General features: G+C 40.1%; 1 protein-coding gene across 1 annotated transcript in view; it reads right to left on the reverse strand.

The window, feature by feature from the left end:
• LOC122558122 (uncharacterized) overlaps positions 1–27,372 on the reverse strand; it is a 112,122-nt gene that overhangs the window by 47,054 nt on the left and 37,696 nt on the right. The window contains exons 15-25 of the mRNA XM_087996201.1: positions 25,898–25,992; positions 25,500–25,626; positions 20,678–20,930; positions 20,540–20,592; positions 20,356–20,456; positions 16,080–16,231; positions 15,835–15,973; positions 15,419–15,529; positions 10,722–10,901; positions 942–1,181; positions 140–296 (exon numbers count right to left, since the gene is read on the reverse strand). Coding sequence (XP_087852327.1) covers positions 140–296; positions 942–1,181; positions 10,722–10,901; positions 15,419–15,529; positions 15,835–15,973; positions 16,080–16,231; positions 20,356–20,456; positions 20,540–20,592; positions 20,678–20,930; positions 25,500–25,626; positions 25,898–25,992 — 1,608 coding nt within the window. The remainder of the gene's footprint in view (positions 1–139; positions 297–941; positions 1,182–10,721; positions 10,902–15,418; positions 15,530–15,834; positions 15,974–16,079; positions 16,232–20,355; positions 20,457–20,539; positions 20,593–20,677; positions 20,931–25,499; positions 25,627–25,897; positions 25,993–27,372) is intronic.

Below are 27,372 nucleotides of genomic sequence, written 5' to 3' on the forward strand. Positions count from 1 at the left end.
GTGTTCATTGGTTGCAGAATCTTAATCATTCTTAGTCACGAATGGTGAATAATCCTGAGATGTGGGTGACTTCATGGAAGTTAATGGCTTCAGCTACTCTCCCAAGCCTTAACTTGAATGTAAACAAAATATTACTCACGACAAAACGCAGGATTTCTCCAGGAAATGCACACCCCAACCATACTGCAGGCCAAAGAATAAGCAGCTATAGCCGTACACAAACATTCACAATCTCCACCAGTGTCACAGGCACATGCATCCCGTACACAAGCTTCGTAATATGGGGTTGGATTAATCTGCAGGGTAAACATTAGAAAGTTTACACCTCATGAAAAAATACAAATATAGATATTTCAAATTTTATTTCACAGAGTTCATATTCATATAGATGCATAATGTGGCTTTAAGCAAAAGTCAAGTTGAGAGATTGCCCAAAAGTTGGTGCTTCTGAGGAACGTCTCACAGTTCAGGTTGCCCCAAACTCGACTTATCTCCAGCTTTTTGACACCACTCTCTGAACCCGGTTTCTATAAATGGAGAATTTTCTTTGAATTAAATACATTACAACATAAGGCCTTTCAGCCCCAAGTGCTTGCATCTCACCTGTAACTCAAATCCTTTAGCTACTTCCATTTGTAAATTTCAAATCTTTAATCCCTTCACTTAAGGCAGTTAGTTAAAACTTTTTTCCTGCACTTTTCAACGGTGTGATTCAAATTGTCCAGCAACTGTTGAATGCTAACACTGAGGAAAGTATCAAACTTTACTTGGAACACTGTTCAAGGTATTGAAGATGGATGGATAAAGTGGCAGCACACACAAGATGCAAAAAATATCAGGGATGAAAGAAGATGGAAACCATTCCTGCTCACACACAATTAGGGATTTTTATATAACATGGTGAAAAGATATTTAGAATTCATGGGCGAATAATGCTGTACCTGCGAATTACAAGCTAGAAATGGTTTATCCTTGAGGATGCTGCATTGCTTCTGAGCCCATGCATCTCGATGAAGGTTAACTGAACAAGGGTCTTCATTTTTCTTTGCATTTGGACACACAGGTGATACCTTCCAGCTGTTTCCAAACTCCTCCATGTTTACAACCACCAACCGGTTTCTAGTTGTAAAGTCATTATGTACATTGCCATCATAATTACCACACAATCCACAGATGGAACTCTGTAATACCAAACATAGGTGAGAATTATTGGGTTACTTTGTCCCTCTTTGTTTAGTTTTTCCTTCAAAGGTAATTTTTAAAAAATCATCTCCATCAACATCGGCCTAGCAAAGGAAACACTTACCACACTTTTAGAAGAGACCATCACACACATACCAACCACCATCAATCACATTACCAACGAAGACATCATGAAGCTAGTGGACCTGTGCCTCACCACCCACTTCATTTTCAACAACATAGTCTACAAACAAACCAATGGCACACCCATGGGATCTCCGCTATCAGGATTCATAGCAGAAGCAGTAATGCAAAGACTAGAACAAACAGCCCTACCAACCATCAAACAAAAATCTGTGTCCGCTACCTAGATGACACCTTTGTCATCACAAAATGAAACAAGATAGAAGAGACATTTAACATCATCAACAACACCCTCACAGGCATAAAGTTCACCAAGGAGGAAGAAACCGACAACAAACTCGCATTTCTGGATGTCACAGTGGAAAGAACGGACAAGGGAGAATTACAAACCTGTGTATACAGAAAATTGACAAACACTGACCAAATACTCAACTACACCAGCAACGATCCCAACACACACAAACAAAGCTGTATCAGAACACTATTCCAACGAGCCACCACACACTGCAGCACAGACGAACTTCAGAAAACAGAGGAGAACCACCTATACAATGTATTCAAGAAGAACGGATACTCAAAAAATACAGTGCGCAGATTCCTCAAGAACTAACCACGACAAGCAGACCAAAAACAGCCAGAAACCCTAACCATCTTACCATACATCAAAGAAGTTTCAGAAATGAACAGCCAGACTACTGAGACCCCTCGGAATCCTAGTAGCACACAAACCCACCAACACTCTCAAACAAAAACTAACAAACTTAAAAGACCCAGTACAACCCATGGACAAAACCAACGTCATCTACAAAATTCCATGCAAGGACTGCCACAAACACTATGTAGGACAAACAGGAAGAAAGTTAGCCATCAGGATACATGAACACCAGCTAGCCACAAAAAGACACGACCCTCTCTCCCTCATAGCCCTACACACGGATGAAAAAAACCAACATTTCGACTGGGACTACACATCTATCCTGGGACAGGCTAAGCAAAGACATGCCAAAGGATTCCTAGAGGTCTGGCACTCCAACCACAATGCCATAAACAAACACATAGATCTAGATGCCATCTATCAACCCCTCAGAAAACGAACAGGAAATGACATCACCACAAACCCCAGGAACCCCATCCAGGAGAAAGATATAAATAGAAAGTAGGAGACAACAGCTTCGCTTCACTTGGAGATCGCCACTGATGATGTTACCTAGCCAGGTAATGAAACGTCTGGATATCAATCCTACAGCTCAGCTCAAACCTACACCCTAAAAAAACATAAATTGGTACTGGTGACAGACAACTAAACTGCATTTAATAGTATTTCAAAGTCATCATGTTTAGTGGATCAATGCTTTACACCAGTCATCATTTATTGACAGAAGAACAGAAAAAAATGCTGGCTCTTTAATGGACCAACAGAATTTTTGCACTTTGGTACTGCTTATGATTTTTCAGTGATTTTAAAAACACTGTCTAAATAACAATTACTGTTTTGACCTCCAAATTCTCTTTACCAATTATAGTATTTTGTTCTAAACTTTGAAAATCTTCATGTTCTGGATCTGGATATTGCTGCTGAGGCTGGCATTTTCCTGCAGATCATTTATATATATTGCAATCAACAAAGATCTCACTACTAATCCCTACGGAACACCACTAGTTACTGATTTCTGAACCGAAAATCCTCCTTTCACCGCTATAGTCTGTTTTCTGTGATCAAGCCACTTTTGTATTCATCTAGCCAGCTGACCCTGATCCCATGAATCTCTACCTTCTATATCAGTCTGCCATGAGGTATCTTATCAAATGCCTTACTAAAGTCCATGTAGACAACATCAACTGTCCCTACCTAAGCAATCATTCTTGTCACCTCCTCAAAAACCTCAATCAAGTTGGTGAGACATGACCTTTCCCACACAAATCCATGCTGCCTATCCCTAACAATGATTTGCAGTGCAGTATTTTGCTCAAAAACTGCATGCATTCATGTAAATCTCTGAGCTCAAAAACTGCATGAATTTATGTAAAACTCCGTTATCTCACTTTTTAGACTAGAATCTAAACATCATGGAATAGACAGAGAATACAGGGGGCCAACACCTTCAACATATTGTCTAGCTAACACCATTGTTAACAGCTAACCCGAGAATGCAACTTTTAAAAAAAAAAAGGTTTTGTGATTTATACATGAAAGAAGTGAAACTATCACTGTATTCTAACAGATGAAAGGCTTAACAGACAATCAATTTTTCAATGTATAATTTCAGTTACATCACACTGTAAATTTTTGCTATAAATTCTGTGTTAGGATTGAGCCCTCCACTATCACCTGATGAAGGAGCGGCGCTCCAAAAGCTAGTGTGCTTCCAATTAAACCTGTTGGACTATAGTCTGGTGTTGTGTGATTTTTAACTTTGTATCCCTAACAAGTCCATTTGCTTCCAAATGTGAATAAATCCTGTTTCTCAGTATCATCTCCAATCGCTTCTCCACAACTGACATCAAGCTCACCATCCTGTAATTACCTGAATTACCACTATTTCCCTTCTTAAACAAAGGAATAACATTGGTCATTCACCAGTCCTCAGGAACTTTGTCTGAGGCCAAAGTGGATGCAAAAATATCTATTAAGGCCCCAGCTATTTCCTCCCTTGCCTCCCACATTGTATTCGGATGGATCCCATCTAGCCTTGGGGGCTTGTCTACCTTAATGTATTTCAAGACACCCATCACTTCGTCCTTCATTATGTTGACCTGCCCGACTGTATTCATACTTCCCCTAACTTCAACATGCCTCACGTCCCTCTCATTGGTGAATACCAATGTAGAGTACTCATTAAGGATCTCATGCATTTCCTCTGACTCCACACATAACCTTCCTCCTTTATGTGTGAGTGGGCCTACTCTTTCCATAGGTACCCTCTTGCTCCTAATATACCATAAAAGCCTTGGGATTCTTCTTCTGCCTTTTGACAAGGACATTTCATGGCCCCTTTTAGCCCTTATAAGTCCCTGTTTGAACTGCTTTACATTCTTCAAGAACTTTGTCTATTTTTAGTTGCTTAGACATTAGGCATGCCTTTTTTCATTTGACTAAGCTGAACATTTCCCCTGTCATCCAAAATTCCCAAATTCTGCCATTCCTGTCCTTCACTTTCATGGGAGGCATGTCTGTCCTTCACTTGAATCAATTGGTCCTTAAAATATTCTCACATTTGAAGAAGTAACAAAGAGGATTAATGAAGGCATAGCAGTGGACACAATATATATGGAGTTCAGTAAGGCATTCAATAAGGTTCCTCATGATAGACTGGTCAGCATGATTAGATTACATGGAATACAGGGGGAACTAGCCATTTGGATATCGAACTGGCTCAAAGGTAGAAGACAGAAGGTTGCTTTTCACACTGGAAGGCTGTAACCAGTGGTGTGCCATTGGGATCGGTGCAGGTCCACTGCTTTTCATCATTTATACAAATGATTTGGTTGTGAACATAGGAGGTATGTTTGGTAAGTTTGCAGATGACAGCAAAATTGGAGGTGCAGTGATCAGTGTAGAAGGTTACCTCAGAGTACAACTGTTAATGGACTGAGAAATCCATTGAGGACTGATGGAGTTTAATTTAGATAAATGTGAGGTGCTGCATTTTGGAAAGGCAAATCAGGGCAGAACTTATGCATTTAATGATAAGGTCCTGGGGAGTGGTGCTGAACAAAGAGACTTTGAAGTGCAGATTCATTGTTCCTTGAAAGTGGAGTCACAGATAGACAGGACAGTGAAGAATACATTTGGTATGTTTGATTTCCTGATGAATGGCTCCTGTCCGAAACATCGATTTTCCTGCCCCTCGGACGCTGCCTGACCTGCTGTGCTTTTCCAGTACCACTCTAATCTTGACTCTGATCTCCAGCATCTGCAGTCCTCACTTTCGCCATTTTGATTTATTGGTCAGTGCATTGAGTATAGGATTTGGGAGCAGCTATGGAGGACATTGGTTAGGCTCCTTTTAGAATACTGCATACAGTTCTGGTCTCCCTGCTATAGGAAGGATTTTGTGAAACTTGAAAGGGTTCAGAAAAGATTTATAGTGATGTTGCCAGGGTTGGAGGATTTGAGCTATAGGGAGAGGCTGAATAGGCTGTGGCTACTTTCCCTGGAGTTACGGAGGCTGAGGAGTGAGCATATAGAGGTCCATAAAGTCATGAGGACGATGGATAGAGTGAATAGCCAAAGTCTTTTCTATAGGCTGGAGGATTTCAAAACAAGAGGGCATAGGTTAAAGGTGAGAAGAGAAAAACTTAAAAGGAATCTAAGGGGTAACTTTTTCACACAGATGGTAGTGCATGTATAGAATGAGCTGCCAGAGGAAGTGGTGGAGGCTGATACAATTACAACATTTAAAAGGCATTTGAATGAGTATATGAATAGGAAGGGTTTGGAGGGATATGGGCCAAATGTTGGGAAATGGGACTAGATTAGTTCAGGATATCTGGTTGGCAGGGATAAGTTGGACCGAAGAGTCTGTTTCTGTGCTGTACAACTCTATGACTCTATGTCAGATTTAGATTTACCCTCAGACAGCCGCTCCCAATCCACATTCTCCAACTCCTGTCTAATTCAGTTATAGTTGGCCTTCCCCCAATTTAATACCTTCATCCAAGGTTCATTCTTGTCCTTATTTATAAATATCCAAAAACTTACAGAGTTATGGTCCCTATTTCCAAAATGATCCCCCATTTTAAACTTTGATCACCTGGCTGAGCTTATTTCCCAATATCAGATCCATTATGGCCCCCTCCCTCATTAGACTACCCACATACAGTTTCAAAAAACCCTCCTGGATACATATAACAAATTGGTCCCCATCCAAATGCCTGGCACTAAGTGAGTCCCAGTCAATATAGGGGTTGTTAAAATCATCCACCAGAGCAACTATGTTATTTTCATTTCTTTCCAGAATCTTTCTCTATCTCCACTGGCAGCTGGGAAATCTGTATTACAATCCCAGCATTGTCACTGCACCCTTCCTATTCCTGCGTCTAACACATAATACCTCACTGCAAGATCCCTTCAGGGTGTCCTCTCTCAACACAGCTGTGATATGTTCCCTAACCAGTAATGCAACTGCTGTAGGTCTTTTGCTTCCTCCTCCATCTAAAAGATTGATATCCTGAAGCGTTACATTGCCAGTCCTGTCCCTTTTTCAACCACGCTTCTGTGATAGCAACGGCATCATAATTCCATGCTTTAATCGAGGCTCTAAGTTCATCCGTCTTACCTGTCATATTTCTTACATTGTAGTAAAATAAGTCCAAGCTCCGAATCCACTAAAGCTCAGCAACCTCTGCCTGACTGCTCTTGCTCTTAGCTATAGTTGCCTTAATCTCAAGGTCTTCCCCAGTTTCTATACTTACTGACCTGCTGCTCAATATATCTTCCTACAACTTGTGTGTGACCACACTTTTATAACTTCTATCTCTGATGCTCTTCACTACATGTGTGCTCCTTAGTGCCTCCAACTGCCTCTCAAGCCGATCAATTCATTCGGTGAGCAGCTGATGCTGGCTACACTTCCTGCAGATCTCATTATCAGGGATGCTCTCGGCATCCATCATTAACCACATCTTGCAGATGGAACACAAAATCCCACCAACTGACATTGACTACACTTCTATTGGATGTTAGTTTACAAGTTAAATGTTAATTAGCTCACAAAAATTACAGTTATTACTGTCTAACAAATAGCACCTCCCCCCCCCCCAACTTACTCACTCTCTGAACTCCATGTACTGACCAGAAGATGAATTAACTGTACTAACCCTTTCGAAAGACTGAGACACACTTATCCTGCACTACAGTGAGATTTCTTCACCTGCAGCACCAAAGGAATGAATGGGTTAACACAAACTAGCTCCCGAACAGCACTGACCAATCAAAAAACGTATTCTCTTTTCTCCCTGCGATGTCAGCGGGATGCTTCCCCAGAATGGGTGGTTGTTAGCCCCTCCTTAAAGGACTTGTGGATAAATTGACAATCAGGCAAGTTGCTTTGGCTGGGAAGATGGTATGCTTTTTGACTATTGTTTCAGTTGTATCCATTCAGGTAAGTGGTTTATGCCTTGTCATTCATTGATGGACAAGGTGCAAAACACCTTACCTTGAGTTGTGCTAGTAGCTGAAACATTTATATGACTGGTCAAGGGGAGTGCCTAAGACATCACAGACAGAAAATCTGACAATGGGTCTTTACTTGGTGTTTGATGTACAACTGCCAGTGATCAAATCAAAGCAGTCAATGACCAAGGCAAGATGAAGATTGATCATGCATTCCAATATTAATTAGCATTGGACATTCAGTATGATAAAAATAGGCAAACATATCTTTGTAATTTAAGTGAGTTGTTGAAATGATGATATAATGAAAGAGAATCAGTAACAATCTAGTGATCTTAGTCACTTCTTTCACATTCATATAACAAGATGTGACAACATTTGTTATTAAGTTCAAGGTAATCAGGAAGAGTCATCATGGCTTTGTGAAAATGAAATCATATTTGATCAAATTATTGGAGTTCATTGAGAAGGTAACATATGTGGTGGATTAAGGGAAATGAGTGGGTGTACTATTCCCTGACTTTCAGAAGGCACTTGATAAGGTGCCACATCAAAGATTATTGTGCCTAAAAAGCTCATGATGTAGATGGTAACATTTTGGCATAGAAATAAGATTGGCTGGCTAAAAGGAAGCAGAAAGGAAGTGTAAATGAATCCTTTTCAGATTGGTAGGATTGGAGTATTGAGGTAAAGATGTCATGTTGCAGTTATACAGGGCCTGAATGAGGCCACACCTTGAATATTATATGCACTTTTGGTCTCCTCGCCTGAGGAAAGATGTTCTTGCTATTGAGGGAGTCCAGTGAAGGTTCTAGATTGATTGATTCCCTCGAAAGCAGGATTGACATATAAGGAAAGATTGGATCAACTGTTCTTGCATAGAACATAGGACATTATAATGCAGTACAGGCCCTTCGGCCCTCAATGTTGCGCTAACCTGTGGAAGCAATCTGAAGCCTATCTATCCTACACTATTCCATTTTCATCCATATGTTTATCCAATGACTATTTACATGTCCTTAAATTTGGTGAGTCTACTACTGTTGCAGGCAGTGCATTCCACACCTCTACTGCTCTCTGAGTAAAGAAACTTCTGACATCTGTCCTATATCTATCACCCCTCAATTTAAAGCTATGTCCTCTCGTGCTAGGCATCACCATTATGGAAAAAGGCTCACTGAAATTTAGAAGAATGAGGGAAGATTTTCATAGAAACAAAAAATCATATTGATTGGACTGGACGCAGGAAGAATGTTCCCAATGTTGGAGAAGTCCGGAACAAGGGTTCACAGTCCAAGAATAAGGGATAAGTCATTCAGGACTGACCTAAGGAAGAATTTCTTCACTCAGTGTTGTTAATCTGTGGGATTCTCTAACACAGGAAGCTGTTGGTGCTAGTTCATTAGATATATTCAAGAGGGAGTTGGACATGGCCCTTGCGGCTAAGGGGATCAAGAGGTATGGGGAGAGGATGGAAATGGGATACTGAGTTGCATGATCAGCCATGTTCATATTGAATGGTGGTGCAGTCAAAAGACCGAATGGCCTACTCCTATGCATATTTTCTATGTTTCTATGTAATGAATGACGTGTCACACAGATAGGCACAGTTTATAATTTATATAAAAAATGCTTGCTGACACCAATGATCTGATAATAATTATTGATTACATATACTCACCACTGATTATATCCAAATGCACATATAGAACATTAAGAAAGTTTTTCCAAATTAAAATTATAAGTCCATCTTGTTTTACTCTTTATTTTCATTAACCAATTTTTAATATTAGGTAGTTGTAATTCTTTGCTCAAATTTATTTATGAGAGATCCTTGAGCATGTTCCTAGGTGTCAGCAAGCATAGCCTTTATGTAAATGGTGCCGAGGAAGGTTGTATTGCCAAATGTGTTGACCACGAAAGATTGATAGAAAAATTGATTGAGAAGACGACATGGGTGGTTACAAAATTGATATTGCCAGATTACCTGAATTGGTAAAGATTTGGCAAATTGAGTCTAATGAGGGAAAATGAGTGGTTGTCCATTTTGGAAGGAAGAATAAAAAAGAAACATTCACCAAATGGTGAAAGGTTGCGGAGCTCTGAGATGCAAAGGTATCTGGGTATCCTAGTGCATGGATCACAAAAGGTTCATATGCAGAAACAGCAAGTAATCAGGAAAACCAATAGAATATTGTTGTTTATTGTGAAAGGAATGGAATACAAAAGTATGCTTCAATTATACAGGGAATTGGGAAGACCCTGTTTGGAGAAATGTACACAGTACTGGTTACAGTATTTATGAACAGATGCAAATGTGTTGCAGGCAGTTCAGAAAAGGTTTTCTAGACTAATACCTGTAATGGGCAGACTATCTTATGAGGAAATGTTGGACAGGCTAGGCTTGTATCCACTGAAGCTTAGAATAAGAAGCAATTTGATCAAAACAACATTTAACAACAACCTGAAAGGTCATGATGGGGGAGATGTGGAGAGGATGTTTCCTCTTATGTGAGAATCTAGAACAAAGGGTTACCCCTTTAAAACAGATAAGTGGAATTTTTTTCTCTCCGAGAGAGTTGTGAGTCTTTTGAACGCTCTCCTTGAAAAGACAGAGTCCTTGAATATTTTTAAGGCAGAAAATAGATTCCAGTTAAGCAAGGGGGGAAAAGTTAGCAGGATCAGAACAAATGTGGATTTGAGGTTACAATCAGATCAAATGTGAACTTATTGAATGGTGAAACAGGCTTAAGGGGCCAAATGGCCTACTCCTCCTTGTGATTCACATGTTCATATGTCTGTAAATACACTGGCGATTAACAATGTTCTTCAAACAAAAATTTACTCAGTCCTTGTGGCAATAAATAAATGACATGAAATATCATTCTCTCACAACAACAGGCAGATATCTTCTCCTACAATTCTTGGTGTTGCTTGCTCTGACCCACAAATGAATTGTTTCCAAGTGTGCTTTTCATTCATTAGCTTCAGTTGAAAAAGCATACAGTGACTTGCTGGAGAATGGACTGTGATAATCAATCTCAGGCAATAAAAATAGTAACAGGAAATCATATGCTAACTCTTTGTAACAGAATGTATTAGCCATCATAACAACTCTCAATATATCTCAAAGTAAATAATTACGTGAAGGGGTTTGAGATACTTCAACCATGAGCAATGATAAGGAATGTTAAAGTGAGTGCCAGTTCAAAATGTTTTAAATTGCTGTTAATGTAAAGAGCATCGTTTGTAATATCAAGGTCCAGAAGTAAGCACTTACCTGAAAGGAGTGACTGAGTTTAATGGTCAAGCTTGTTTTCTTATCCCAGATCAACACCAGTCCATTTTTAGCTTCAATTACAAGGTAAATGCCAAGATAACGTACTTCATAAGGAATGTGTTTGCCGCTACCAAACTTTACCACTTCATACTTTCCACCTGAGAGTTTTATTTCCAAGTTCTGAAAGATTGTAAACAATCTAGTGAGATAAATACCATGTAAAATAGCTACATATAAATTGCAGAATTAAGTTAGTGCATTTGTTGGATTATTAGAAATGTATAGTGTGTTAACAACATGTTGTGTTATTTAAACACTAATTGTTCAGCAAGTTCAAGGGATTAAAAGATGAGATACATATCTCCAGAATTTGCTGGAGTTTGCTCCAACATTTTCTTTGTATAAAGGGCACCTTGCTCTCTGGCATATGTTTAAGACTTTTCTGGTTTTGAACATTATTTGTCCCATTAAGCTTGTCACAGAAAGTTCAGTCTTATAATTAATAGCATATGTGTCTCTTTACCTTAATGATGTGAAATCCTCTAGAAATCCTTAGAGTCCAGGAATCATTTTGCTAAATCTAAACTGCCCTCCATATAAGCTACTCTATCCTGAAGGTGTGGTACCCAGGATTAGTCACGATACTTGATACAAGATCTAAAACAGGGCTTTGTATAGAAGCATGATGTTTACCCAGTTCTATTCTAACCCTCTAGACATAAAGGCTAGATCCTATTAGGTTTTTGACTGTTTCCTGATCCTCACTAAACTCATCTTCTCCATGGGTCCCATCTCCTTCTGTCACTAAAGTGCTGGCAATCTAACTTCCCTTCCTTCCAATTAGCTGAAGTATTAATTCTACTGTCCCTTTCTCTTATAAGTTAATGCTCATTATTGCTTTCCTCAATCTGCCAACCCCTACCATTCTTGCAAACTTCCATTACCAATCTCCATTTCCTCTCAAGTCCTTGCATGTGTGATCACCTCCAAAACCTGCACTTATCTTTCTTGGAATTCCATGTTTGAATCCCTCCAATCAGAATTCTGGCCTTGACTCCATATCCCCAAGCAACAAATGACACACTGTGACTGTGTGACAAAGGTAAACTCTCCCATTTTGTCCATCTCAAACTGTTGAAGTTGACCTCGCCATCCTCCTCAAACATCTCCATTGCTTTTTATATTCTCTCTCTCAAGGGATTACAAGATGAGATACATATCTCCAGCATTTGCTGGAGTTTGCTCCAACATTTTCTATGTATAAAGGGCACCTTGCCCTCTTGGCATTTTTTTGTATAAAGGGCACAGTACACTGGCTGTGGCCAGCCAGCTCAGAGTCAGTCCTCAATTGAGGAGATTCTAATCTCCTGATTATGCATATTTTTTCCTTCTGAGGAGATTCTTAATCTCCTGGCAATATATATTTTGCCTTTTAATCTAATCCCCTGTTTATTTATTTTTTATTTTCTTTTATCCTCTCCTCATACTACTGCCAAACAGTAGTAGTGCTTATTTCTCCCCAACACTCATGTCGTGCGCGTGTAGGTGTCGGACACAGTGAAGAAATATTGACTGCAGAAAACTTTATTCCTATACCACCACCAGGAAGAGAAACAAACACACCCAAATGTTTGGGAGAAGATTTGTAGCGCGGGTGCTCATTGTTGTGGTTCTGTTTGCTGAGCTGGGAATTTGTGTTGCAGACGTTTCGTCCCCTGTCTAGGTGACATCCTCAGTGCTTGAGGATTTCTGAAACATTTCAAAAACATTTCTGAACTGACAGCCAGACTACTGTGACCACTAGGACTCATAACAGGACACAAACCCACAGCCACTCTCAGACAACAACTCACTAGGACGAAGGACCCGATACCCAGAACGAGCAAAACCAATGTAGTGTACAAAATCCCATGCAAGGACTGCACAAAACACTACGTAGGACAAACAAGAAGACAGCTAACGATCCGCATCCAAGAACACCAACTAGCCACGAAATGACATGACCAGCTATCCTTGTAGCCACACACTCAGATGACAAGCAACATGAGTTCGACTGGGACAACACTACTATTATAGGACAAGCCAAACAGAGAACAACCAAGGAATTCCTAGAGGCATGACATCATCCACAGATTCAATCAACAAGCACATCGACCTGGACCCAATATACCGACCACTGCAACGGACAGCTGGAACTGACAACCGGAAGCGGCAGATACAAATCACTTTAAATGCCGGAGGAAACATCACAGAAGCGCTTCACAGGAGGCTCCCATGCACTGAGGATGTCACCTCGACAGGGGACAAAAAGTCTACAACACAAATTCCAGCTCGGCGAACAGAACCACAACACCCAAATGGCCAGTGACAAGTAGTGCCCCATCCCTTAAGGGCAAAACCTGCATGAATAAACATCTCCATTGTCATCCAGGTAGATGAGACTACTCTCTCCTGGTTCCAATCTTATCTATTTAATCATGGCCAAGTATTATTCCCAATGGCTTCCCTTCCTGCTCCCGCAGTGTTAGCTCCAGGTCCTATCCTGTGTTTTATCCAATGCTGCAATTTTGTGGTAGCTTTTGAAGGCATATAATTAGTGTTCACATTTACTCTGATGACATCCAGTTCTATTTAACCACCACCTCTGTCAACCCTGAAGTGTTCAGATTGCTATCTGACATCCAGGACTAAATCAGGAGAAATTTTCTTCAATCAATCACTGAGATGACCAAAGCCACCTTTGATGCCCACTTCAAACTCCATTTTCTAGCTAATAACTTAGTCTCATGCAGTTGCCAGCAAGAGGGACAATCTTTTTATTCTTGCTGTTAATGCCCAACATCACTCTGCCTTAGCTCATCTACTGCTGAAATCCACAATGCATTTGTTATCTCCTAAAATTGACTAAACCACTGCACACTCATCTGGTCTTACATATTCTATACTTTGTAAACTTTGGGTCATGAAACTTTCTGATGCTTGCGTACTAACTCACACCAAATCCTGTTCACCAATGACCCATGTGTTCACTGACCTACACGAGGCTTTGATCAAGCAAAGTCTTGATTTTTAAAACTGTTGCCTTGTTTTGAAAACCCTCCATGGCTTCACTACCTCCTACCTCTGTCGTATCCTGAGCCTCGCAACCTTACCAGAATGTTCATCTAATTTTGGCCTTAAGCATCTTTAACTTTAACTGATCCACAGTTGGCAGCTTAACTTCAGTTGCCTAGGTCCTAAGCTCTAGAATTCCCTCCCTCACCTCTCTGCCTCTCTAGGATATTGACCTCCTTCTTCCTACATTGCTAGGCATTTCTCCAAATGGCTGCACTGACCTTGGTGGTGATCTCAGAGCAGACTGGCATGATCTGCCATCGTAGCCTCCCCTGCTGGTCCTAGGGGAAGAGGATGTCCCATCTGTGCACCACACTGTCCACCAGGACCTTTAGGCCCTTGGCTTCAAAATGGAACACCAAATTTTTTTTGTCTGCCTTTTTGGGAAAATGTCTTTAACCATGCAGGGCTCCAGACTGATGGTGCTTGTCTAGATGCACAATGGTCTTTTAAATAGCACTGAAGCCAAGAATGTTGATCAAGTCTGGGAAACCTGGTGAGCTGTTTTGGGAAAAGTGCACGATGACTGAGATAGAATAGTGCAAGAGGGAGGCTATAGGCACATGGTAGTTAATGAGGTGAGTTTGGTAAGGTAGTGAGAAAATCCATTGAGCCTCGCAGTGAAAACCCTTCCAAAGAATTTCATGCATTTAGCATTTAGCCAAATAAACATCAGATTCAGCCCACTTACTCTGTTCATCTGCTTCCAAACTTGCTGAGTTTTTCACACCATTCTGTTTTTTTCTTTCAGAAGATTATAGTTATGGCATTTTACATGTTCTCATTGACCTACTTTAAAACCCTGAAGTGGAAACCATCTGGAGATTTATTACTCTTTAGCACCTTTGCTTTCCTCATTACGTTTACATTGTTTAAGTCAATTGCAGTGAATCCCTGCCTCTTCTTCAATATTAATAGTCTTGGCAGGTATAGCAGACTATCCTTTTCCTTTCCTGTAAACTCTGACTCAATACAGTTATTTGATGTGCCCATCATTTTCTTATGCTCACTGATCACACCAGTGCTATCATTCTCAAGAGTCCATATTACTCCTGATTGATCTGAGTTGAATTTGTATTTGTATAACAACTACCTCATTTGGGCAGCATAGGCATATTTGTCCATCAGCAGCACTGTTGTTTTCCCACATATGTTTCTTAATTCTCTCTTGTGAAGCAACCAATCTGGTTGTTAGTCTGTTCCTTTTTGTTTGTTGCAGAGTTATTGTTTCTACTATCTTTTCAATCCCAATTCATTCACTTAAAATTTTTGTAACTGCCACATTCATGCTTTTCACTGGGATCCTGGTCCCCAGCCTGGTTCGGCAAATGTACAATTCCCTCCTGTTCCAGTGCCGGTGCCGGTGTCTGATACAACACCTTTCCCACATCATTCTTTCAGTCACTTCCCTTATCTACTAATTTCTATTTCAGTTTGTATGTGGGTTGGGCAAAATACAAAGATTCCAACCCTGTTTTTTAAAATATTTAATACCTCGTTCCCCTCAACACTTTTGCTTGTACCCGTTCAAGTCCATGAAGTAGATACAGTGATTCTGATTGCATATTATCCTGTTTACTTACCCCTAAGAAGATTTTAATTGATTTAGAACATGTTGTTCCAGTGGTCCCACAAGGGATGTTTTCAGTGATTACTCTGAAGGTGCCATTCAAGGTGTTATTTCCACAATAATCCTAGCAAGTATGAATAGACAGAATTAAAAACTAACAAGTCTACAGAATATATAACTGTAAGTCTATAAATATACCGCAAACAAAACTAATTTAGCTCTAAAAATTCCGAAATTGGAATGCAAGAGCAGTAATAAATGGAGCAATTTAGCATCATTGTACTTGTTGAACTATTAAAGTAGCACCATTACGTAGTTAACTTTCACTGACATAAGATCCAAATTTTACTTTACATTGTCAATCTTTTGTTCTATTTGAAAAATAAGACAATGATTATTTTAATGAATAGGCATATTTGTCTCCAATACCTGTGCAACAACGTATTCACAGTCACCATTAAAATTGTAACGTTTTCCATCGAAAGTGACATAGTTCCCATCTCCATAGATCATACATGTCCCATGACACTGTTGGTTTGTGCAGGTCCACAATCTATTTTTGCATTCACTTAAAAAGTCAAACAAGATGTACATTAACCAAATTACATTGCTAGTGTTATTACACTGATGTACCTTACCTGTTGGTTAAAAATGAGTAAATATTTTCTACGTACCATGAATTACAGTCCACCTGTACAATGTCCCCAGAATGGTACTGAATTCCATTATGAGTACATGGGCACTGATTTATGGGAATACAGCCACCACTTCCATCAGAAACTAAACCATCAGGACATACACAACCAGAGACACAACCTGTGGCATACTGTAAAGAAAAAAAAATTGCAAGTTTAATTTAATCACTGAGCAGCAAAGAGCGACAATATCCAGAGATTACCAAAACACTGACAAGTACAAAATAAAAGCAACAGGGAAAATATAGGCGGAAAGACTAGATTACGTCTGGAGTATTACGTTTATGAAGAACATAATGGATTGGGCGGCATGGGAGAGGTGCAATGCAAACTCACCAGGATGACAATGAAACAAAAGGGATAAATGATGCAAGGATTGTAAAAAATGAGGCTCACATTCCCTCAAGCACAGAAAATTCAGGGGGTTATAATTGAAATGTTTAAGTTGATTATACGATATGTCTGGGTACATAAAGCAAACATTTTTAAAACTAATTTTTGGGAAGTCACTAACTTTGGCAAGGTCAGCATTTAGTTTCCATCCTTAACTTACTCTTGAAGATGCTAGTGAGGCACACTCTTGAACTGCTTCAGTCTTTCTGTTGTCAGTAAACTCTTAGTGCTGTCAGGAAGGGAGTTCCAGGATTTTGAGGCATAGACATTGAAGGAATAACTAATATATCTCCAAGTCAGGAAGCTGTGTGACTCAAGGGAAAACTTGCAGAAGGTGGTGTTTCTGCCTTTGTCCTGATAGGTAACAAAGGTTGCAGATTTAGAAAGTACCGAGCAGATTCTTGCAACAAATCTTACAGATGGAATACACAGTTACCACTGTGTGTTGGTAGTGGAGAGAATGAATGTATAAGGTGATGGATGGGGTTCCAATCAAGTGGGCTGCATTAGATGGTACCAAGTTGCTTGAGTGTTGTTAGAGCTGCACTCATCCAGACAAATGGAGAGTATTCTATCACACTCCTGACTTCTGTCTTGTAGATAATGAATTTATCCTGGGAAGATCTCCTCTAATTCACACACCATTCTGACTTGGAACTCGCATTGTCATGGGGTCAAAATTCTGGAATTCCTTTCCTAACAACATCAGGGGATGTACCGACAACCCAATGTCTGCACAGTTCAAGGAACCAGCTCATTACAACCTTCTTATGAGCAATTAAGGATGAGCAATAAACACTAGTCTAACCCATGACATCCACTTCCCATAACAATTTTTTTAACAACTGATGCGCAAGGTTTGCAGTGTCAGGAGATGAGTTATCTGATGTAGAATTCAGCCTGTGAGTTGTCCATGTAGCCACAGAGTTTATTCAGCTGATTCAGTTACATTGACTGTCACAAACAGATGGTTAGATTGTCTCTTACTAGAGAAGTGATTGCTTGATATTTGTTTAGCATGAATGTCATTTGCCATTCTCAGTCCAAGCCAGAATGTTGTCCAGATCCTGCTACATGTGGAATGAATTCTTTCGGTATCAGAGCAGTTGGAAATTCTACTGAATACTGTTTAACGATCTGTGAACATCCACACTTATGACTTTATTTTGGAGGAAATATCATTTTTATGTAGGTAGCCGAAAATAAGGTGTCATATCAGGAAGAATTTCTTCATACAAAGATCTGCAACAATCTAGAATTCTCCCCATATGTTGAATTTTTTTTACTATTATTGTTCACTTCTGGGATATGGGTGAGACTGGCTGGGCAGCATTTATTGCCTGTCCAGAGTTGCCCTTGAGAAAGTAATGGGTGAGCTGTCTTCTTGAACTGCTGTACTCCATGTGCTGTCGGTAGACCCACATTGCCCGTTGGGAGGAAATTCCAAGATTTGACCAAGTGACATTGAAGGAACAATGATATATTTACAAGTCAGGATAGTGACTGGCTTGAAGGGGGACTTGCAGGTGGTGATGTTCCCTACCTGCTTCCCTTTTTTTTCTTGGTGGAAGTGATCATGGATTTGCAAGGTGGTGTCTAAGGATGTTTGGAAAATTTCTGCAATGTATGTTGTAGTGGTGGGTGGAGGGAGTGGATGTACTTCCAATCAAGCAGGCTGCCACGTCCTGGATGGTGTCAAGTGTCTTGTATTCTTGGAACAGCATCCATCCAGGAAAGTGTGGAATGTTCCATCACTCCCCTGACTTGGGCGTTGCAGATGGTGGTCAGGCTTTGGGGAGTCAGAAGGTGAGTTACTGCTGTAGTACTCCTATCTCTATCTGCTCTTGTAGTCACCATATTTATATGGTGAGTCCAGCTAAGTTTCTGATCAATGGTTAACCCAAGGTGTTGATAATGGGGGATTCAGTGATGATAACACCATTGAAAGTCAAGGAGCAGTGGTTAGACTATCTCTTACTGGAGAATGTTATTGCCTTGCTTTTGTGTTGTACAAACGTTACTTGCCACTTGTTAGCCCAAGCCTGAATATTGTCCAGAACTTGGTGCATTTGAATATAGACCAGTTTAGTATCTGAGGAGTCGTAAGTGGAAATATTGTCCAGCCATTGGCAAACATCCCCACTCCTGATCTTATGATGGAGGAAGGTAATTGATGAAGCAGCTGAATATGGTTGGGCCTAGAAAACCTTCCTAAAGAATACATGCAGAGATGTCCCGGTGCTGAGGTGACTGACCTCTGATAACCACAACCATCTTCCCATGTACCAGGTATGAGTCCAACCAGCAGAGTTTGCCCCTGATTCCAATTAATTTCAGTTTTGCAAAGGCTCCTTGATGCCACACTTGGTCAAATGCGACATTGATGTCAAGGGCTGTTATTGTCACCTCATCTCTGGAATTCAGTTCTTTTGTCCATGTTTTGAACCACGTTTTACTCCCGTAATAGGACAGGAGTGTCAGTGAGCAGGTTGTTGTTGATAGCTCTGTTGATGACATCTTCCATCACTTTATGGATGATCAAGTGGAAACTGGGGCAAAAACTGGCTGGATTGGATTTGTCCTGCATTTGTATATAGCACATATCTGGCAATTTTCCACATTGTCGGGTGGAGGCCAGGATTGTAGCTGTACTGGAACAGCTTGGATAGGAATGCAGCAGGTTCTGGAGTACAACTCTTCAGTACTATTGCAAGAATGTTGTCAAGGCCCATAATCTTCACAGTATCCAATGCCACCAACTGCTTCTTGATTTCACATGGAGTGGAGTGAGTTAAATTGGTTGAAGACTGGTATCTGTAATTCAAGGGAGAAAGCCAAGGTGGATCATTCACTCAGTGCTTCTAGCTGAGGATTGTTGTAAATGCTTCAGCCTTATCTTTTTATCACTGAGGATGGGAATACTTGTAGAGCATCTTCCAGTGAAAAAGTTAAAAATCACTCAACACCAGGTTAAAGTTCAGCAGATTTATTTGAAAGCACTAGTTTTCGAGCTGCTGCCTCTTCATCAGATGGTTCTGTTAACAACCACCTGATGAAGAGGCAACACCTCAAAGACTAGTGCAACCAAATAAACCTGTTGGACTTTAACCTGATGTTGAGTGATTTTTAACTTTGTCCAGCCCAGTCCAACACCTCCAAATCATGAGTCGCTTAATTGTCCACCACCATTCACGACTGGATGTGGCAGGGCTGTAAAGTTTAGATCAGATTGCTTGGCTCTTTCTATTAGTTGTCACTGTGCTGTTTTCCATACAAATAGTTCTGTGTTGCAGTTTCACCAGGTTGACATCTCATTTTTAGGCATGCCTAGTCTGCTCCTCGCATGCCGTCTTGTACTCTTCATTGTATCCGGGTTGATCCCTTGGCTTGATGCTCATGGCTGAGTTGGGGAAATGCTGGGCCATGAGGTTGGAGTATGATCCTGCTACGGTTGAAGGCCCACCACGCTCATGGATGCCCAGACTTTAGTTGCTAGATGTGTTCAAAATCTGTCCCATTACAACAGTATAGTTTAGTTAGATAAGGGTAGTAATGGATGTGGAAAAAAAGCAGGGAGATGGACACAGACCAGTCATTATCTTAAACGAAGGGCAGAAGACTCAATAGAATACACAAATTACTTCTGTTCCTATATTACTCAGATCTCTGAGCTACTACAGTGTCTTTACACCATGTGCTACATTGAGTAGAGGAGATTAAAGACAAGACAAAATAAATCCCTGAGCAAATAAGCAGAATGGTAGATCTAATGTCAAGAATAAAGAACCATATGTAAGAATCAGGAGTGTATCCAACTATTAAAATATTTACACAGACAATCACACTCATTATTAATACTTACACACTCCATATCAAGGGTTTGGCAACTCTTCTGACACTCTGTACCAACACCGTCAGCTGAAGCATTATTGCAGTCAAAGTAAACCATGGGAGCAGCACAGGCTGGAAAGCAGAGCCAAAAATGGGTTTAGGAAATACAAACAAAAATTGTCTGTCTGAATAATTACTTTTCTTCAAAATGTTACCTTGAAGTTTTAATTCTTTTCCAATGCACTCAAGCTTCCCTTGATTGCAGGTACTAAAATAAAATAACAGGATTTCAACAAAGAGTTTGGCTACTGCTGCACGGTTAAATCATTAATTAATTAACTTCATAAGCTCACCACATGGCATCTTCCTCATGAATGACCTCTCCTGCTGGCACTGTCAACCCCCTATAATAGCATGGACACCTGGAGGGTGGTACACATTTGCCAGTTTCCTCCATGTAGGTTCCATTAGCACAACCACATCCATCAACTGGCTCAAAGTCAATCTCACATGTTTTATCTGGGGCTCCTAGGGACTTGCACGTACGATGGCAGCTTGTCATACTGTAGCTGTAGATCAGAGTCTTGGGACAGGTGAGGTATTTGACTAAAATGAACAAACACAGGGAAAAAAATGAGGAATTTCCAAACTACCAGTTTAAAATAAATAAAATAAACATAATCTTATTTTGAGATACATTACTTCAGAATTTAAAAGGTAACAAAGATAGAACTAGAGAATGAGGCGAGCTGGGCAACTCTTGGGAGCTACTACAGGCATGATTAGCCAAATGGCCGCCTTACGAACTGTAAAATTCTACAATGTCAGCTAATAACACAATGTGTTACTATAGGTTTAGTTTTTATTCTGGAGGCAGATAGCAGTAGTCAGGAAAATTCCTGGCTTGGCCTGCTCATTTTGAAGTGTTATGGACCAGACCAAACCACTTTTGAAATATATGAAGAAGATAGCCTTGACCCCAACCTTTTCTTTTTTTTAAAGGCAAGTGTAAGGTGTTTTGTAATGCATGAAATTTGATTGATCAAACTACCAGGCATGAAGAAAAATACATTTTATTTTCACTATAGTGTAAGAATACAAGTGTGCAATTCTGGTCTCCCTGCCCATAAGGAAGGATGTTGTGAAACTTGAAAGGGTTCAGAAGACATTTACATGAATGTTGCCAGGGTTGGAGGATTTGAGCTATAGCGAGGCTGAACAGGCTGGGGCTGTTTTCCCTGGAGCGTCGGAGGTTGAGGGGTGACCTTATAGGGGTTTATAAAATCATGAGGAGCAAGGATAGGGTAAATAGATAAAGTATTTTCCCTGGGGTGACAGAGTCTAGAACTACGGGCATAGGTTTAAGGTGAGAGGGGAAAAGTTAGAAGGAACCTAAGGGGCAACTTTTTCACATAGGGTGGTGCGTGTATGGAATGAGCTGCCAAAAGAAGTGGTGGAGGCTGGTACAATTGCAACATTTAAAAGGCATCTGGATGGCTATATGAATATGAAGGGTTTAGGGGGTTATGGGCTGGGTGCTGGCAGGTGGGACTAGATAAGGTTAGGATATCTGATCAGCATAGATGAGTTGGACCATGTTTCCGTGTTGTACATCTCTATGACTCTAAATGAAACAGAATAACAACTCTGTTGGAAGACTTAACAGACTAATAGGTCATTTAACTACTAAAGAACAACTGTTCCAATATTGTAATATTCCATAAATACACCCGTGGCAAATGCAAATTCAGTAAAATAGATTGCCTCACACGTAATTCTCAAAGCAGGAAGAGGACCCAACATTTTAGCTGTAATCAAGAGAAATAATAGCTTCCACATCTAGCTTCAAGACTCCAGCAATGCTGGAAGTTTAACTAAAATCCTGGTTCTGTGGGAGCTTGACCCCACCCATTTGTGCTGCTTCTATTGTTCCAGCTAAAAAGTAAACGCAAGGTCTGGCAAGGTGTTTACTTTATTGGCTTGAAACAGACTGCGTATCACCTCTACCTCAACTCCCTTCATTTTAAAAACAAACAGGACAAATTACACTTCTTAAAGCCATAGTATCATCGGAGAAGTAAGTGTTCATAAAGACAGGGTTTTTTTTTCCTGGCGAGAGGAGTTACTGGCTGCATTCAGGCTATCCAACCAGGAAAATATTCAGAGGCTGCCAGGTGTCAAAGGAAGCCTCACTTTGATTCTGTCAGACTTTGTCTCAGGAATAAAGTAAAATCTGTAACAACCTCTAGCTCTCCCACCTTATACCCGCCACCCCCCCCCCCCCCCCCCCGCCCACACACTTCCAGTTCATGCTGTTCTGTACCTTTCCACTCACTCCCATGATTTCTTAGACTCTTAATGCCACACTATGCCTCCACCTACCCCAGTGACTCATCCAACTGTCTAGCCAAGCTATATGAGAGGATATGAGAAAAATAATAGGGCAAGAATAATTAAAAAAACTCTAAATATGTTTTATATATGCATAAACAGCAAGAAGATAATAAAGAAACAGTACAATTGATTGGAGACCATAAAGAAAGCTTGCATGGGTAGGGGGTGACATGGGCATGTTCTTAGTAAATGTTTTACACTGATTTTCACAAAAGTGAAGGACCATGCAGATGTGTTTAGGAGAAAGAGTATGAAATATTGAATGGGATAAGCATGAGAGAAGAACTGTTAAATACTTAGCAATTTATAAGTGGATAAATTATGAGTCCTGGATGAAATACATCCCAAGTTGCTGGAAGAAGCAAAAGAAATAATAGCAGACTTTGACATAAAACCTACAAATCAGGAGGGGTAGGTCATTAAGTCTCTCAACACTGCTCTACCATTCAATGACATTGAAGTTACGTTAGATTAAACACAAACTCAAATCTACATTCCTGCTTACCCCCAATAACATGTAGTCCTTGTTCAACAAGCACCTACCTACCATTGCCTTGAAAAGATTCAAGAGCTGTACACCCACCATCTTTTTAAGGTCAACCATCATCTCAGATCCTATCTGACCAGAGACCAGAGTGCTGGAGGATGTCAATCATCATTGCTTCTTTAGAAACAGAATGAGTAATGAAAGGCTGGTTGGTCTACACTCTGTGCGAGAAAAATAATTTTTTAAAATTCTGAAGCACAGTAGATAGGCATGGATTAGTCAAGGACAGTTATTGTGGATTGTTAAAGGGCGATGGCATCTGACTAGTTTGATTTGAATACTTTGAAGCGAGGAACGAGAAGGCAAGAAGATATACATTAAGTGTGGGACATTAAGAGAGGACATAAGACTTGAGCTGATTGCACAAATATGTTGGGGCAAGGCCACTGTGGGACTTAAAAATAAGGATTAGAATTTAAATGTTGTACTTTTTGAGCGTCTTGTGCCAATATAAGTCAGTGAAGAGGCTGACAAACCAGTAGGATAGAATATGAGTAGCTGTTTTAGTCAAATCTAAATTCATATAGAGGATACTAGTAGCTTAGTAGAAGAGTTAGAGTGTAAAGATGCACAGTCATTTAAAGTTGGAAGAATGAGGTTTGCTGATGGATAAAATGTAGGATTTAAATTCTGTTCATGGTTCTTTTTTCATTCATTCACAGAATGAGGGCATTGCTGGCTAAGCCACTATTTATTGCCCATCTTTAATTACCCAGAGGGCACTTCAGAGTCAACCATATTGCCATAGCTCTGTAGTCACTTGTAGGCCTGGCCAGCTAAAGACAGCAGTTTCCTTCCCAAAAAGACACTAGTGAATCAGTTAGGTTTTCCAACAATTGACAGTGATTTCATGGTTGTTATTAGATTAGATTTTTTAAAAAATCTAATCTTTGTGGGCGGCACGGTGGCACAGTGGTTAGCACTGCTGCCTCACAGCGCCAGAGACCTGGGTTCAATTCCCGACTCAGGCGATGGACTGTGTGGAGTTTGCACATTCTCCCTGTGGCTGCGTGGGTTTCCTCCGGGTGCTCCGGTTTCCTCCCACAGTCCAAAAGATGTGCAGGTCAGGTGAATTGGCCATGCTAAATTGCCTGTAGTCTTAGGTAAGAAGGGGTAAAAGTAGGGGTATGGGTGGGTTGCGCTTCGGCGGGTCGGTGTGGACATGTTGGGCCGAAGGGCCTGTTTCCACACTGTAAGTAATCTAATCTAAAAAATAAAAATCTAAATTCAAATCCCCCCATCTACATAGATGGAATTCAATCCGGGTCCCCAGAACATTACTTAGGACTCCAGATTAATTTAGTGATAATACTACTTTGTCAGGACGTCAAGGCTGACGACACTTTACTTCCATCTCAGACAACAAGATAGAGGGAGTGTCCATGAATCTTGCATTACGTCAAATCATGCAAAGCACTGATATATAGCGTAACTTCAGCATTACCTTTTATTGCCCAATGATGGATTTTTCTGTGTATAGAATGAGGCTGCAGTAAATCCAGGGAGGATTTGGCCTAATGGTATTATCACTGGACAATTAATCCAGAGACCCAGGTAATGTTCTTGGGACACATGAATAAATAAAACAAAGTGAATGGGCAAATGTTTCAGTTATTGCAATTTAAACTGGCTATGCTTGATGCAGGGATAAAGAAAGAAAAGTATGACTTGTATTTTTTTAAACTCTTTTCATGATCTTGGAGCACTAACTATGATAGAGCCAATGAAAGTATCATCACTGTTGCGAGATAGGAAAGACATAGCCAATTTGTACAGAAGTTCCACAAAAACCATTGGAATGATATCTAAATAATGGAGTTTGATTTTTATGATGTTGATTGAAGGCTGAAGATTGGCAAATATACCAGAGAATAGTCTGCTGTTTTTCTTCAAAATAGTGCCATAGGATCTTTTACATCCACCTGAAACAGTAGGTATGACCCCATTCCTGATGAAGAACTTATGCTCGAAACATTGACTCTTCTGCTCCTTGGATGCTGCCTGACCGGCTGTGCTTTTTCAGCACCACACGTTTTGACTCTGATCTCCAGCATCTGCAGTCCTCACTTTGCACCTCAACAATGCATCAGCTCCCCACTTCTACATTGGATTGTCAGCCGAGATCTGTGATTAGGCCTTGCAGTGGGATCTGAAATGACAACCTTTTGATACAGAGGCAAGCGTGCTACCGCCTGAACCACAGAACACACAGTAGTTGATACTGTTATACTTACAGCATACATTCATCCTCCAGTTGGAAATGATGATACCTTTAGTTGCACAGGCCTGAACATAAGACGAAAGGGCAGCACACATGCAGTCCTCACTTTTTTCACAGTTACAGCTGTCATATTTACATTGCTGCAAAATAAAAGTCTCACATCATCTCATACTTTTAAGGTGTCAATTTTACGCTAAGATAGAACAAAGAAACATGCCTTCAAATGAAAACACTCCACACAAAATATATGCAAACCAAAAGCAATTGTAGGAGTTGTACCTTTCTGCTGTCTTTACCCATTTGAATGATAGCATCCATATTGAAAATTTCAGAAAACAAGTAACCGGCTTGACATTACAAACAATACATAGCAATAAATATCAGGTTCGATGGCATGGTAACTTTTTGTACCTCAAAGTACTGATTTGGGTTGACATGTGAATGGCACTGAGCGAATGTAGAGTTGTCATCTAATAGCAGGCCACACCAATGTTTAGCATACTTTTCTAGAAAAATAAAGAAGAAATTAAAATAATTATTTTCAGCGGATTATGTTGCTGCAAAAATATTTCCTCAAAGTGCATCTTAACCATGATGGAGCAGAAATTCCACAGGATTTCACTTCTCTCCAAATGTAGCTGTCAGGAAACTACAAACCACAACCACAAACCATAAACACTGCTGTCCCATACCCTACTAGATATGACATTTTGATATGTATTATATATCAGCATACCTATGTCAATTGTCACTTTGGGTTCATTTGCACATGAACTGGATTCTATATATTAGCTGTTATATCACTGTGTGCACATTGGCCTTGCACAAAACTCCATCACGAGCGATGGATCATATTGTGACATCTCAAGATATATCAAGCCACTTAAAGCTACCAACTGGTTTAGCAATCTGGACTTAGATAAATTTGAATACAACCAATATCTCTTGCAATATATCCACCAGGTTTATGGAATGCTCATTGTTGACTCTGTTTTACATGTGTCTTTGTTTTGTTTCCCTTTGACAAGTGTATGTGGCTGGCATGTTGCTGTCAAGAGCCTTTGATGTTTTCTTTTTCAAGCTAATTATGAGGGGTGCGGGGGGGAGGAGTCTTTTAAAATAAAAAAAAAGCTTCATTGTTGCCACTGGCACTTAAATGATCCTGTGAAAATGATTAAGAATTAAACTGAGTGAAGTAGATGTTTTTATAATGACTATATCATTGTGTACAGAACATCCAAATCGATATATGTGTAATCAACAATACCCTGGATTTTGAGATGTTCTGCCTTCTGAAAGAAGAAAACGTACTACTGCTAGTTGTCTATGGGGAAAATAGAAGTTGTCATTCACTCTGGGAAACATCAGGTACCTGGTTAATGTAACAGGAAACTTCTGATAATCTTCCATTACTATTGTTGTGCAGTGCTTGACCTGGAACTTGGCTGGAGACAGTTGACAATATAGTCTGCCACAGGTTCGATAGCCTTCCCATCATCCATGATGTTTCTTAGTCAAATTCAAAACTGGCCTTTGTTTATCCTAATAATTAGCAGATTAATGGCAGATGGCAGATTTCATTCTATGATGACATCTTACTCATTAATGTCAACTTTTTCTTCAAATAGTTAGATTACTGATATTTGTGCTGTGCTGGTATATGACTGAAAGGGTTAAAAAAAACTACCTTGCAGAGGGATATTTAGGTGGCACACAGTTGTGAACTGCTACCTGTGAACTCATAAGGACTCAAAACTGCTAGTTAAACAAAAGAAAGGAAGGTATGTGGGATTACCATCCATCTGTTCGAGAAGCAAATTCATCTGCAAGGTAAGCAAAGGCAACACAAAGATATTGTTTATTCATTGAATCTCTGTCTTGAAAGA

The sequence above is a fragment of the Chiloscyllium plagiosum genome, unplaced genomic scaffold (genome assembly GCF_037043375.1).
Source record: "Chiloscyllium plagiosum isolate Xiang-an unplaced genomic scaffold, Cpla_swu_hap1 HiC_scaffold_18, whole genome shotgun sequence".
NCBI classification, from domain to species: domain Eukaryota; kingdom Metazoa; phylum Chordata; class Chondrichthyes; order Orectolobiformes; family Hemiscylliidae; genus Chiloscyllium; species Chiloscyllium plagiosum.